The 15153-nt window shown below is 44.5% G+C and overlaps 1 protein-coding gene across 6 annotated transcripts in view; it reads right to left on the reverse strand.

Annotated features, from left to right (window-relative positions):
• Window positions 1-2959: 2959 nt before the first annotated feature.
• Window positions 2960-15153, reverse strand: part of ripor3 (RIPOR family member 3) — a 33207-nt gene continuing 21013 nt past the window's right edge. For 2 of the 6 annotated variants that reach the window (XM_018742234.2, XM_018742233.2), the window contains 15 exons: window positions 14157-14220; window positions 13933-13976; window positions 13323-13448; window positions 11891-12036; window positions 10906-11035; window positions 9995-10564; window positions 9246-9385; window positions 8648-8807; window positions 8073-8205; window positions 7439-7600; window positions 6262-6420; window positions 5351-5553; window positions 4738-4821; window positions 3995-4085; window positions 2960-3257 (listed from right to left, as the gene is read on the reverse strand). In XM_018742234.2, coding sequence (XP_018597750.1) covers window positions 3157-3257; window positions 3995-4085; window positions 4738-4821; window positions 5351-5553; window positions 6262-6420; window positions 7439-7600; window positions 8073-8205; window positions 8648-8807; window positions 9246-9385; window positions 9995-10564; window positions 10906-11035; window positions 11891-12036; window positions 13323-13448; window positions 13933-13976; window positions 14157-14220 — 2313 coding nt within the window. In that variant the 3' untranslated portion in view covers window positions 2960-3156. The other 4 variants (XM_018742235.2, XR_003797211.1, XR_003797212.1 and 1 more) reach the window with 4 other exon arrangements.

The raw sequence follows: 15153 nt of genomic DNA on the forward strand, positions 1-15153 counted from the left end.
TGGATGTTTTCTTCAAGTTTAAACTTCCCAATGTGAGCTCAAAATGACCATATAATGTCTACCCCAACTGCATTGACTCTAAAGAAAAAAATAGAGGTGCAATGTCCAGTATCTGACCTATTTTTAGTCAAAATGGAAGTAGGCCAGATCTTTGTACAGCAAGAACATAAATTATTTGGATCAAGTGTACTACACTTTACCCTGGAAAATATACTTTTGAACTGAGGTTAATTAAAATATGACAAAGCTGCAAGTTATAGGAACACATCCTGAAGTTTATTATCTGAGTAGAAGCTAATAACAGGTTGTTTCATGTTCTTTCCAATTCCAGTAGTTTCAGGTTCTATTGAAATGTCTAGTATTTCCATGGTGACATTGAATCAAAGTCATAATGTATAACTTCATACCTTAAGAAATAAACATTCTCAAATATAGCAAATTTATGAAAAAAGTCATTAAAATTTAAACTGTGGCTGGTATTACAGTTTGTGAGCACTTGCACATAGACACACACACACACACAGAAGCAAGACTGTGTGTGTACAGCAAGTCTCTTCTGGGAGACTGTGGGCCACATCATTTAATCTTTTCAATTTAATTTAAATTAATTTTAATCTTTTGATTCTGTATTGTTAAGACAAAAAAATAGCATACATATTTCTGAGAGAATATAAAGTCAAAGCTATGTTTTTCATCCAGCAATTCAATTGGAATATAAAAAATTGAAATATAAAAATGCACCATTTTAAGAGACATCATTTATGTTTTTTAGAAGAAACAAATTAAATATTATTTTCCTTCTCTGCAGTTTTACCTCTGGTGGCATATGCGTTGTCTGAGTGCAGTTTCTCACACGTGTGAACTCTTTCGTATTTCATTGTTAATAGCTGAACACGTGGGCGGCGCGACTCGCTCTACATCTCCCCCTAGTGGCTCATATACGGAATTGTCACCTCAAACAGAAAAATTGAAGATCGTTAACGCTCTTCGCCCGACAATTGAAACTACGTCGTTGCTGAAAATCCATCCGTTGTCCCTTTACCACAGTAACCCAGAGCACATACAACTATTAATAACATTGGGAATTTATAAAGAATATCCCCCTTGTCAAACTACGAATGAAGGAGAAATTATCTATCTGCAATAGTTTGATAGTTAGTTATTATAATAGTTTTAATATTGGGGAAATTTTTTCTTTCGCTAGTAGTACAGTAGTTGACAAATTTCATAATTCCTATTTGAAGCTGTTTGTGCTGTGGGTGTGACAGCGGAGTTTGCTTTTTAAGAAAAAGATGAATATTATTTTAACACTTTTTGTGTTACTGTTTAAGGAATGTGTGGGTATTTTATTATATATAATTCTATATATGGATTATTGGAGTCGAAACAGGACAAAATGCAAAGGGATGCAATAGAAATTGAAATGGTACAGTGGGCAGAGGGGAAGAAGAGCAGACAGGTCTCGGTCTTTTTAAAACGTGTTATTGCTATATGTAAGACTTAAATATATTTCTAAGTTTCAACCATTACACTTATTTGACTGCAGACTTATTCAGATGCTGAGAAATTTGTTTCCGGAATGCACTGAGGCTTCCTCCTGGTCAGTTTTGTTAGTTAACCATGAGAAAAGCAGTTTGCAACTAAGGTGAAGCGCTTTTTAATTTGTTCTCCTTCCGTGATTCTCCTTTACGCCGTAGCTCTGCTTCCTTTCTCTACGACACTGTGACACCTGATGGAGGAACCCTGCACCGCCTGACATGTGTAAAGCAGAACAGAGCACTTTGAATATGACATTGTAGCCACGAGTTATTTTTTTTATTTTCAGTCATTTAAAGTTGACAACTTTGAGACTGCTTCACGTTAAAAAAATACAATAAAACAAACTGGCATCCCATCCATGTCGTACCCTGCCTTTCGGCTGATGTTTCCAGTATAGGAGGACCCTGCATTGTGTGAGCTGTTGATGAAATTTGATTGAATCAATGTGTCATTACAGATTTTCAGTTAATTTCAATTTTGTCTAACAGAATCTGACCTGGGGGGAAAAAAAATTGGGATTAAGCCATGCTATCGAGCTTTTATAGATTGTGACGAAGTGGTTGGATTTGTGAACAATTCAAAGTTAAGAACAGACTCCTGGTCCCAGTTGATTTTGTCAACTGAGGTGCATGTAGGCGGTATAATTTCTTGTTGTTGAAACGGTCGCTTGAACCCCTCAGGCGAACGAAAGGAAATGTTATCGCAGAGCTGTGAATGAATTATAAACTGTATCTTTCTCGGGTATCTTTTGTGCTGTATCATCTCACTCTTGCTCGCTCCCCTCCCCCACACAGAACTATTATGATACACACCTCAGTCAAATTATAGTTTTAGCATGTATTTCCTTTTATATGTACATATTACGTTGCCATTCTCACAAACAAATTTCAGCCACACGTTTTATTGACGCTTTTGTAAACATTATTACTGCATTCAGTGCTCTCGTCTTGGACCGCCTCGCCGTTCCTCTGGTGAGACCAGATTCTCATTACTGTTTCTTGGAGAGTAATTCCTTGATACTCCATTTTCTTTAAAAAAATACCAATTTAAATAAATGTTTGAAAAAAAAAAAAAGCATCATAATGCTATAAAGCTACGTAAAGTAAAAAATAAAAAGTAAAGAAACCATACAAACAAAGAACTACTGTATAAAGACAGTTTTAGTTTTCCTTTAAAAACCATAAGAAATTTGCACATGGAATGTCTGCAGTGATATTTTACATTTTGACACAGGAGCAACAGCAGAAGCAGTTCAGAGTGAGCAAACGAGCAAAGACCATTAACTTAGTCATTACATAAAGTCTAGGCAAATACTGACACACACGTATACTGAAAAAATACAATCATTATAAATATTTTCATAAACATTTTACACCATTTTACAAAAAAAGTCATTTTAAGCAATGTCCCCCCCCCCCCACACTGGGAACCTTAGACTCCAAAACGCCGTACGAAGCAGTAGTCCGGTTCCAATCTCCTGGATCTCGCTGGTTTCACATGCAGACCGTGACCTCTGCCCTCACCACATGCTGTGCTATTAGGGAGCCCTCATCCTCCGAGAGTCAAACGATACTTCTTCCATTCATCGGCTTGACGGACTGACATCACTCAGGCGTTTCACAAAATAGTGATCTCAGTGTCCTCATTTCGGTACAGTTCCTCCTGCAGCTCGCAGCAGATATTGTCCATTCGCTGAAATGCCAGATGTCCTTTTTTACCTGGGAACGCATTAAAAAAAAAAAAAAAAAAAAATTTGCATGAGCTCAAAGACACAGGGAAAAGGGGAAACGATAAACGTAATTAATTCGTCTCTTAGTTATTTTAAATCAAATTTATCCTCCGTCTTTTTCTGTAAGATTTCTTAAGTTATAGTGAAGTTCTTTGAAGCGGGGTGTTTCATTCATTTCGCTCTTTGGAGAGCTGTGACCCTGAATTTCATAGCTCTGGAAATACTAACCTTATTTGGAACTATTACTGGATATTTCTGGCAGATGGCAAAAGGCTCTTTCATGAAGGATATTGCTGTGTCAAATTGCCCTTGGGCCATAACAGTCAATTTACATTCACTACTACATTTTCCCCACACATTTTCCAAAGGGCTGCTTATAAAATGGCAAATATTTTTCGGATATTTATTCCTTGTGTTGTATTATATTCCTCAGGTACCTATTTAGCTATTGAGAAGCCAAACACATCTTTCAGCAGAGCTGGATATCACACTCTACCGAGCACCATCAGACAAGACATTGTACTCGAGGCAACAAAACAAGCTCAGCAAGTGATCAAGAAATAACAACGTTCATTGTGTGGACATGAATTTTAAGATGTGTAAGTAGGTAACTTATCTGTGAGCACCTACAATACACACACCGGAGAATGAACTGAGGAGAGCAAATGTTTTGTGTTTGGGAGTTTTGGGTGTGTTGGAGTGCGAGTTGTCAGGAGCAGGTCTCACCAAAGGACAGCACGGTCTCTCTGGCGGCGTTACGCAGCTCCTCGTCCGCAGATCTCCACAGCTCAGCCACCTGCTCCGCACTTTCCGCCGCCTGCAACGCAGAATGCCGCATCATCCCGCTTCATCCCTCTCGCATAGCTTTGTCTCTTTCACCCTAATCTAATCAAACAGCAGTGATCACAGTAATACAGGAGTAATCAACTGGGGCTTTGACACCATGTAAATCCACGGTGAAGCCCCGGTCATTACCCTTACACCACACACATCCCCCCTTAAGGAGATGTCAGCAAGATTTTGTTATATTATTTTTTGCATGGTCAGCTTGTGTCGCAAGACTTCTTGGAAGCTAGCAAAATCTTGCCAAAATAATCCCCATTTTAAACATTTAGTAAATAAATACATTTGAATGTATATCTGTACCAGAAGAAGAGAAGAAAGTCCTGTTAAGAGAACCTCAATGTTAGCATTAGAATCTGCTGGGATCTGCTGCAGGAATTTGACCCCAAAGCATCCCAGCGTGTGTCCAGCAGAGGAGATCGTCTTTGTTTTCATGGACCCAATAAATTTTGTGACCTCTGCCCTGCACCGGGAGGTGCTGCGATCCCAGCCCTGAGCCGGAACGCCCTGTGACCCGAAGCGCGAGAGGCGCCGTGACACCTGCCCTGAACGAGGAGGCGACGCGATCTCGGCGCCACAGTGCGAAGCGCTGTGACCTCGGTCCAACGCCGGGAGGCGCCACTTACTTTAAGGCACTTGAGGGCAAAGCATGCTGCCTGCTGGAGCTTCACGTCGCTCTGTGTCAGGATCGCGGTGTAGTACACTACCGCCTGCGGGAACAAAAATGCAGTTTGCCGCAACGGAATATACCGTGAGTCCAGTTTTTATCTTTTAATTATAAGTGAAATCAAATAAACCCTTAACCTAAGTAAATCATCTGTCCATCTTTTAGGAGTTAAAAGTTTACATTTACACACATTTACATTTATTCATTTAGCAGACGCTTTCCTCCATTTGTTACTTTCCACCAGATGAACAATGTACATCGCACGAGTAGCTGCATTAAACTTTTTCCGATATCGACGATTCACAATCACCTTGCTAATAATACTTTTTTAAAATATATATAAACATTTATGTTAAAATACAGGAGTAGCTGCGTGAAGTCGTACAAACAGTCGCGGTCCTGAAGCATCAATTTTACAAATGACCATATTTAAGGGCCTGGATTGATGTTTCTTTCGTTCAGGGTGTCAATAGCAGCAGATCTCGCACGATGACTGGTGCTTAGCGGCTCCCAGGATGAAGGAGTGATGACCCCCTCCTCCTCGCACCCTTCCTCTTCCTCAGCTCCCGTACCTTTGCTCGGAAGCTCTTATTGGTAGAGGCCCTGCAGAGGCAGGAGCTGGCTGCCTGGGACACCTTGTGGTTGACGTCCATCTGAAGCCCGGCCAGGAGCTGCAGCGTGGCACCGAGCGGGTGCAGATCCGCGATCCGCTTCCCTTTCAGCTTCCTCAGGGCCTTCCTCCGCTTGGGGCTCTCCAGGGCGCTCACCAAGTGCACTGCGACACAACGAGACGTGCGTCACCCGTCCAGGAGGAGCCGCGACGTGGCAGTTTGCCAGCGGAACTATTCACGCCCACAGGCCCCCCGTGGGCCTTCTGTAAATACGGTCGATTTTTGCGTGCTTCCCCAAGCTATACAAGAAGCTCATTGTTTTCTCCGTCTCTTATTATGGTTTTTATTTAGTTACTTTGGGCGCTCCTTTCATCCAAAAGGACATACAGCTCTAATTCATACAGCTGGATGTTTTACAGGAGCAATTTAGATTCATTTCCTTGGCTCCTCCTAGGGTTCTAGCGTTATTAAATACCGAGCTACCTGCTGTTCTATACCTGCCTTCGTCCTACGTATTCCCAGTGTGAGCGCAGCAGAAAAATCATGCTCTCGGTTTCATATCGTGGCGCTTTTCAGTTTACGGCAGCGCTCCGTGTGTCGGATGGCCGACCGACCGCAGAGGGAGCGGCATGTGATTCTGACCAGATCCTACCCTGCGTGTGATTCTCCTGTAATTAAAAGAATAAAACGCTACATGCATTTGAAATCCAACGTATTTTTAATGCGTCCGCAACAGGAGCATTTTTTTATGTCGGAGACGTCGCTCTGCTTCCGCTCATACGGCGTGCATAACACACACAGGGAGCACGTGTGACACGTAACCAAAACGAGCGAAAAGAACACGTGAACGCGAGCGAATGGCATAGCCGTACTTTCTTTGGCAAGGCGAGAGACGTGCTCCCCGAAGTCGGTCACTCCCCATCTGGTCAGGTAATTGAAGAGCTGGAAGACGGTCACGTGGTCCGTGCTGCACCGCGGTGCGGGGACCATCCGGCAGCTGGACTGCATCTGCTGCAGCAGCTGAGCGAAGGCTGCACAGAGCACAAAGCGGGTGAAAAAAGGCACGGCCAGACAAAAAAACATGAACATTTACGACACCTATAGAACTTAAGAACGGTTGTTTTAACTGTTAGAGGAGTTTCTGCTGCGAAAGTAATAACTAACAGTGCCGTCTGAGGTGAAAGCAGAGTCGAGAATGGCAACGGAGGTGATTTATGTAATGCTAGTGCGGTAAAGCTATTTTTAGCCAGTTGGTAAAATGTACTTGAGAGACAATCGATGCTGAAAAAGCAAAAAAAAAAAAAACAGCAGGCGCAGTCACGCGTTCGCGTTTATATACCGAAAGACGATTAGGTAGACGTCAGTGATATTACTAAGATGCAGAAATCTTTGCTGCATATATGGCCAGTTTACACACCAGTTACATTTACATACATTTGCATTTATTCATTTAGCAGACGCTTTTCTCCAAAGCGACGTACATCTCAGCAAAAAATACCATTTGTGCATTACATTAAGAGAAAGAGACACGGCTGCAGACATGTGACTCTTAAGTAAACCTAGTTTGTTACTTTCCACTTGATGCACCGATGTTCGTCGCTCGAGGAGCTGCATAAAACTCAGGATAGACGAATCCTGATCACCTTCCTACATTCATTTTTTTTTGTTTAAAAAGGTACGCAAACATTTACGTACAATACAGGAGTAGTGGCTGCGTAAAGGCTTATCTGGGGATGGTCATGAAGTTACGGTGCATGGACATTTACACCATACATGAGCTGGAGAGATCTTGGGCGAAGTGAGTCTGGAAGAGGTGAGTTTTCAGACCCTTCTTGTATGTAGAGAGAGTTTCAGCAGTTCTGAGTGAGGGGGGGGGGTTATTCCACCACAACGGAGCCAGAATTGAGAACCTCAGCGCTTCACTTTTCGTGCGCGGGACAGTTCTGACAAAGGTTTGACTCAAATAGGTGCCTAGACAACGTGGAGGAATGAAATCGTGCGAATGACAGCATGTTGGATTAACGAAAAGGCTTTTGGGGGTGAGATCACCTGAATCCACCTGGCCCGGCTCTTTAGCTTTGACCTTGTGGATGAAACGCTTCCTCAGCAGCAGAGCGAAGGCCCTGGCCGAGCAGCAGAAGATGGAAGAGTCCCGGGTGCACTCGTCCCAGAAGGACAGCAGCGTCTTCTGTCTTTGCGCCTTGGGAAGCACTGCGAAACACGGCGGAGTTGAAAACATCAGGGGCATCACGTTTTTGTGCAATTCATACACTGACACTGGTGCTTAAATTTAAGGCCGGGAAGGTGATTGCTTCATCACTAGAGGGGGCAAGAGTCTCGATCGCTGCGCATGTTGACAAAATATTTGCTCTTCCGATACGTGTATTTTTCACTCATTCAGTCCGGATAATTAATTCCACTCATTGTTTGCAATTTCACTGATGCGGTGTGTGACATCCAGTCCGGGTCCGCAACTTTCACTCCGTCGGCATGAACCGACACCACATCCGAAAACTGAAATCAAGCAGATGTGCGAGAGACTGAAACGCACTGCATTGTGGGAACATCGTACCTATGAATGAACCGGGACCAAATGATGGGATAAATATTGTGCACTTTCCACATATATCATTGAACTCTTACAGGATTTTTTAAAAGTGGAGATACTGGTTGGATGACTTACTCTCTTTTATTGAGGTCAGTTCAATATTTTTTTCCAGTGACAACTTGCTTATATTTTCTAGTATCTCAAGTTGCCTAGATAGTTCTTCCAGTAGCTCTTTCTTGACAAGTGATGAATCTGAGGTTTTTATTTGCTACGGTAAGAGAAGACAAATTGGTAGGGTCAACAAACTAAATGACAATTTTATTTATTTATTTTTCCAGAATTACATGCATTATATTATTACATGCATTATATAGTATATACTGTAATTGTTATGTTATACAATATAATTATGTTATACTAACTCATATTTACTGTTCTGTGTATCTTAGTTGTGCATTCAAAAAGCAAACGTTTCATTTAAAACTATTTCTTTCAGCTGTTTCAACCATACCTACCAATATGCTGTGCCGTGGAAAAGTTTTTGCGCCCTGTCTGCTTTTCTCTGTTTTACAGCATTTTCACCTTAAATTTGATCACATCTTTTTGCCACTTCTATTAATATATGAATGGAGCCCATCAAATACTTTCTCCTAAGAGTATTTCTTAAGAAAACACACACAAACTAATAATAATCTCATCAGGCCTCTAACCTGCAGTAGCACATTGCAGATGCTTAGATGAATTTCCAAAGTCTGGTCCAGGCCAGAGTGGCCGGTGGTCAGCGGGATGTTCTCGGCTTTCTTGCAAGGTGGGCCGTCTTGTGGGAGCAAGCTCAGTCCAGCCAGAGCGTTCTCCTTAAATGAGCCGATTCTGTGAGTTGGGGGGGGGGGGGGGGGGAACGTTGGTGACCTCGGTAAGCTGAACCCGTCCTCCACACGTCTTACACCCTCAAAAAATTCCCTTTTGTTTTACGAGCAATTAAAAGGGCGCTTTCCCAAGCCCTGCAAATTATTCTAGATTTGCAGAGCGTATGAGCATCATGTTGTAAAAGCCTCCCTCGGGAAGAAGAGAGAGCGAAGCTTACATGTGTTCCAATGACAAAGTATAACTAAGTTCATTGTGTATGCTGTGATTGTGTGTGTGTGTGTGTGTGTGTGTGTGTGGTGTGTGTGTGCACGCGTACTATTGTTATGTAACACAGCTGAAGCTCAAGAGCATTACCCAAGTAAGTGAATGTAGGTTCTCTCAAACGATCCCTGTATTACAGTCAACATGCATTTTATCGATGGAGTTATCAGCTGGACTCACTCCACGTTTTGCAGTCTCATGCTGCTCAGGGAAGAGAGCTCATCCATACTGAAGTCGGTGGACAGGAAGTCAAAACTGCCAAGGACTTCCTCAACTGACAGTGTCTCGGTGGAGGAAGACTTGTGTAGAGAGAGTTCATTCTGAAGGGCGACAACAGCACCGCTCATCGAAATGTATGTGTTCCAAATAAACAGTTGCAGTTATAATAGTTCTGGCTGCTCATCCATCCATCCATCCATCCATCCATCCATACATCCATCCATACATCCATCCATACATCCATCCAATTCCAGTAAAGGCATTTCAAGTGCCCATTAGTCTGGAGCCCATCTTAAAAACACAGGGTGTGAGATTTGAATCCAGTTCCAAACCCACAGCACGTGGGATATCAGGCGCCGATGCACCCTCTGCAACACCCTTTCACCTCCTGCTTATTTATATTTTTTAATCCAAATTGCAGCTCCATCAGTTAAAGTGAGCCTAATATACCGTATATCTAAGACACAATCACACCACGATACGACAGAGTAGCTTCTGAATGTGCTCCGAAACACTCTAGCACTTCTATCTTTAACGGCCACAAAGTAAATGTTACTACGCAAAAATATATTTGAAACATATTTAGTCATCACGGGGCACCGGACAAAAACAGTTTGAACAAGATCTTAACACACGTGGCTTCGCTTCAGTACTTTTCTCAGTTAACGTGCCGGAGGACTTAAATTTGGGATGGCTTGTTTGCGACTTACTTTCAAGATGTTCCTGAAGTCCATTACTTGCTTCTCCAGCTTCTTCATCTCAGGCTCTGACCAGTATCTCTGCTGAACTTCTGCATCCAGCTGGTCCAGCAGGCTGCTGACGGCCCGGGCCAAGTCCCTCTTCTCCCTGCTGCCGTCTTCCGGATTGGTAGGAGGCGGCTCTCCAGGGTCTTTCAAGCTGGGTTGTTCCATCACACTCACACTCGTGCCCTTGTCCCCAGTGTCCTGGACTTCCGTGGACGGAGCGCTGCCCTTGTTCTGCTTGAGGATGTCTGGGGTGCTATGTCCATAAGGAGACAGCAGACCCTCGCCGGGTGTGGGTGGTCCCACGTCTGAGCCGGGTGACCAGTCCTCGCTGTTCCCGTCAGGTAGCTTCTTTCCCTGCTCATCTGCTATGTCGGAGAGCTGATCGGTGCTGATCTGCACTTCGCTTCCCCCAAAGATGGAGGGCACGAAGGTCTGGGAGCTCTCTGATAGATAGCTCAAAAGTGAGACCCCTCTGGACTCTTTGGAGCTCAAAGAAAGATAGTTCTCAGAGTCCTGGAGCTGCCTGGCCATGGTCTGGAAGACAGCGAAGGGAAAAGAGCACTCCCTATCATGCATTCATTTACTTTCCACACTATATCCATACATGAGGGAAACCATCTGGCGCGACGCTTTCCAAACTGCAGCGCTGCACCCCGGAAAATGGGAGGCAGAAGGCAGTAATGTTCTTAGGAAAGATATCGGTGAGGTCACAGAATAAGTCCAAGTGTAAGTGGGTTTCAAAGTTTAAGTTCATCCCTCGAAGGGCAATATGTTTGACACGTTGGTCCCTTAAAGGTTTAGCCTGTGGTTTTCTGCTTGTGTGAAGTGCAGACTGTAGTTCAGCCTCAGGGCTTTGCGATCTGTACCCTACTTACAATGAAATACTTCTCTGTGAAGCTCGGTGTACTGGGTGGGGTCCAGCTGTAGATGGATCCCTTCCTGCTGGGAACGGACAGCTTGCTGGGGGAGGTGGTGACGGGCTTCGTTTCCCCGCTGTCGAAGGGGCTGCAGGCAAAACGCAGGGCAGGACAAGACTCATCAGGGCAGGCAGGGACATTTTTGGTGACAAACCAAGAACCAAACGAGCACAAAACCACAAGTTCAGCTATCGTATTTATACTGCCGTTCCCCGCAATGTGTGACTCTGCGTTCCCGTCAAGTGAATTATGATGTCACAACTGGTCCAACCAAGGCGAAATGATTGTTTTAAATTCCTTACTTCAGTTTTAAACTATGCAGCTCGCCTCCAGAGGGGTAACGGGAAGTTTGCTTGTTTTGTAATTTGCAAAGTTAATGGTTTGTTCGACCAGTCTGACAGCTGGGTGCTCAGCAGCAGACGCTGTCAGGTTGTTGACTGGGTTCAGGACCATCAGCGGGCAGATGAGGCTGAAACGTTACGGCAGCAGAGTGCAGACGCAGTCGGCGAGCTCCTCTCCGCCGGTGTCGACTCTCAATATCGTGCCAAGGCCTTCAACCGTGACCATCCTCCAACACGGAATCCGTAAACTCATTTTCCAGGCTCTTAGTGAAGGAGCGAGAATGTGCCGTGTATCGGGGGGTGCAGGAGGAGGACGGGTCAACCTCTCTGCCTGGGATCAGCTGCTCACTTTCATTGCCGTGTCTGAGAAATATTGCTCATCGAAGGAAATATGACATGCAGGAGAGGAGGCAGAGAGCCGAACTCCCGAAATTTTCAGCTTCAGCCATTACGAGGGGGGTTCACAAGCGCGCCGAGAAATGTCTCGAAGCAGCTGTCACGAAGCCTAGCCCGCAGTTGAGGTCCTCTGACAGTCAAGGTGAAAAGCATGACATTCATCCAGCCTGTGCTTTTTCAAAGAAGCATGCCACAGGGCTACTCACTTCCACACCACCTCCAGCTGAAGCTTGATGGTGCCCAGCTCTGTGATGTCCACGATCATCATCTGCGGCCGCGCCGTGAAGAAGCCCACGCTCTCGCAGGTCACCACGCCCACGGGCGCAGAGACCAAGCCTTTCACTTCTGTCACCTGTAGGTAAAGCGGCGAGGTGAGCCACATCAAAAGGAGGTGAGTCACTCATTCTGCTCACGTCCTTGCTCATGGGGCAGCAGGTAGAGGTATAGCTGCTGCCTTGCACTTATAGGACATGGGTTCCAATCCCACCTCCTGCTGCAGTGCCATTGCTGAAGGGCCGTACTCTCAACTGATACAGTGAAATTGACTCAGCTGTAAAAATGGGGAAATTTGGGGGCGAGGTGGCACAGTGGGTTGGACCGGGTCCTGCTCTCCAGTGGGTCAGGGGTTCAAGTCCCGCTTGGGGTGCCTTGAGACGGACTGGCGTCCCCTCCTGGGTGTGTCCCCTCCCCCTCCAGTCTTACGCCCTATGTTGCCGGGTTAGGCTCCGGCTCCCCGCGACCTCCTATGGGACAAGTGGTTTCAGATGGTGTGTGTGTGTGTGTGGGTTAACTCAGGAAGTATCCGCAAAAATGTTTTTTTTTTTTTTCCCACAATAAGTTTTTTAAATAAATAAATTGCGGCTACTTTGACTCAAGTAAGTAGCTGCACTGTACTGTGGGAAGCTTAGTAAACAAACTAGACATTGATGTCAGGTGAATGAATGCATTTAATTTCTTAAAGTACACATTTAATTCTTGAAAGTTGTGACAATGTCAGAAAGTCACCAGAGCTTATGCTGTTTCGAATCGCTGTGTTTATAAAATAGATGAAAACGATTTATAGCCACAGTCCCTGTCAGTCACAGAGCGACCAAACATTTGCACGCATTAACAGGGCAGGTAAGAACTCCCGCTGCACCTGAGCTGCGTTTGTTCGGAATGTGGAGGAAAACCAGAATACCGCCAGAATGCTGCAGGGAGAGACCCCCACAAACACAGAGAGGAAATGTTAATTCCAATGAGTTGGCGATGGACCAGGATTCAAAACCTGCAACACCGTCAGTTCAACACCAGCGAGTTCCTAGCCTGATTCCATCATCAAGACAGATTTTTAAAATCAAAACGTTCCCTACCACAGAGTGCTTTGACATTGCTGTAACGCACATAATTCCAAATGGGTTCCTCCCTCTTTATACACAGCATTTTCAAAACAACCATGCATAAATACAAAGAAGGAGGTCGAAACTAAGGCTGATCTTCAGATGCTCGCTGGTTTTTAGTTGCTGCAGCCGGCACTCCGTGTGCCTCCAGACACAAAGAAGCGGAAGCGGTATGTCATCGCTGCCCCTGGGAAAACAGTGTGGTGTTTGGACAGGTGTACATGATGCCCATGGGTTTCCCTGATGCACCAGAGCTTACCTTTATTTCAAAGTTCTCATGTATGTGAGGGAGGAAGACCATCTCCTCCTCATCCCACGACTGCTGGTCATCTGTGTGGATCTTCCCCTTTATCCTCCACCTCTGCCTCCCCAGCCGGATCATTACCTGTAGGGACGCAAAAATGCTTGTTTATATACACCTGTGACACTGAAAGATATATAATACATACATTTTTAAATATCAGGGTATTTTAACAGGGGGCGGATTGGCGCGGCGAGTTTGGTCAGGCCCTGCTCTCCGGTGGGTCTAGGGTTTGAGTCCCGCTTGGGGTTCCTTGCGACAGCCTGGCATCCCGTCCTGGGCGTGTCCCCTCCAGCCCTGCGCCCAGTTTTGCTGGGTTAGGCTCCGGTTTGCCGCGACCCCACTTGGGATAAGCGGTTTCAGAAAATGTGTGTGTGTGTGTGTGTATGTATGTATTTTAACTGGATCAGTTTAGGATAAGTACCTTGTCTAAGGGAACTACAGCAGCAGCGTGGAGCTAGCTCAAACCAGCAACACTCAGAATACCCGAGTCTATTTCTTTAAGCAATTTATACCACTTGCTGGCCCATTTACATCCCTCAACACTATTATCAGACAGCATACCCACCTCATACTGATCTCCTGGACACAGACGGGCAAAACCCACCAGACCTGGTAATCACACAGTGAAAAGCACATTATTCAGTCAAGAGTCACCCTCTCCGAGTCCTTTGGGTTAAATCTTCTAATTTTTCTACAATATTCTCTGATTTAATCATGATGTGGTGCTCAGCAGGATCTTTACATGCCAGTTTTGTGGAAACACCCCATCGGTCAGCCTAGATAGGGTACCTTTCATCTTGATACGCAGTTCACCTAAAAGAATCTCCAGCTCTCCTTCCATCACGTTCATGTCCTGAAAAGCAAAAAAGTTTTCATGGAATTGAGCACCTTTATTCTGGTAACTTATCTAAATATGGAAAAGTTAAACTGATACCCGTTCTTGTTAATATTGCTGTCTTTTCATATTTGTGTTTATTATTTATTCATTTAGCTTTTCTCCAAAGCAGCTCACAATGTTAGGTGTATATACTAAGTTATACATTAAGTGCACAATTATTTCCTTTCGTTCATTTAGCTGATCCTTTTCTTCAAAGCAATGTGCAATGATCATTAGCTAGTACAGGTGGTCTCCGATTTACGATGGTTCGACTTACGATTTTTCGACTTTACGATGGTGAGATGGTGATAGTTATTCAGCAGAAACGGTACTTCGAATTTTGAATTTTGATTTTTTCCCAGGCAAGCAATATGCAGTGCGATACTCTCTTGTGATGCTGGGAAGCAGCAGCGATCCATATGTCCAAGTCTGTCACATGGAGGTGTGCATTAGGTGTATTAAACGCATTTTTGACTTACGACATTTTCGACTTACGATGGGCTTCGTGGAACGTAACCCCATCTTAAGTCGGGGACCACCTGTACGGTGCTGACACCTTTGCGTCAGTCGATTTACAATGCTGGATGGACTACAGTAAATGTGCCATAATCACTCACTATCTATCGTGGAGAAATGCAGCACATACACATGAACGCACACTCTGGGCAATTTAGATTCCCCAATTCACCTGAAACATGTCTTTGGACTGTGGGAGGAAGTGGGGCACAAAGAGGAAACCCACGTGAACGTGGAAATAATACTCAAACTTCAAATGGACAGAGCCAAGGTCAAATCAACGTACAAACATACCGCCCGGGGGCTTTAAGGCACAGCACAACTCACTGCACCACCATGCAGTCAATTTACCAATTTATAGATGTTTCACTCGGGCTAGAATTCAGTTCTGTG

Source organism: Scleropages formosus, chromosome 22 (genome assembly GCF_900964775.1).
Source record: "Scleropages formosus chromosome 22, fSclFor1.1, whole genome shotgun sequence".
Classification (NCBI taxonomy): domain Eukaryota; kingdom Metazoa; phylum Chordata; class Actinopteri; order Osteoglossiformes; family Osteoglossidae; genus Scleropages; species Scleropages formosus.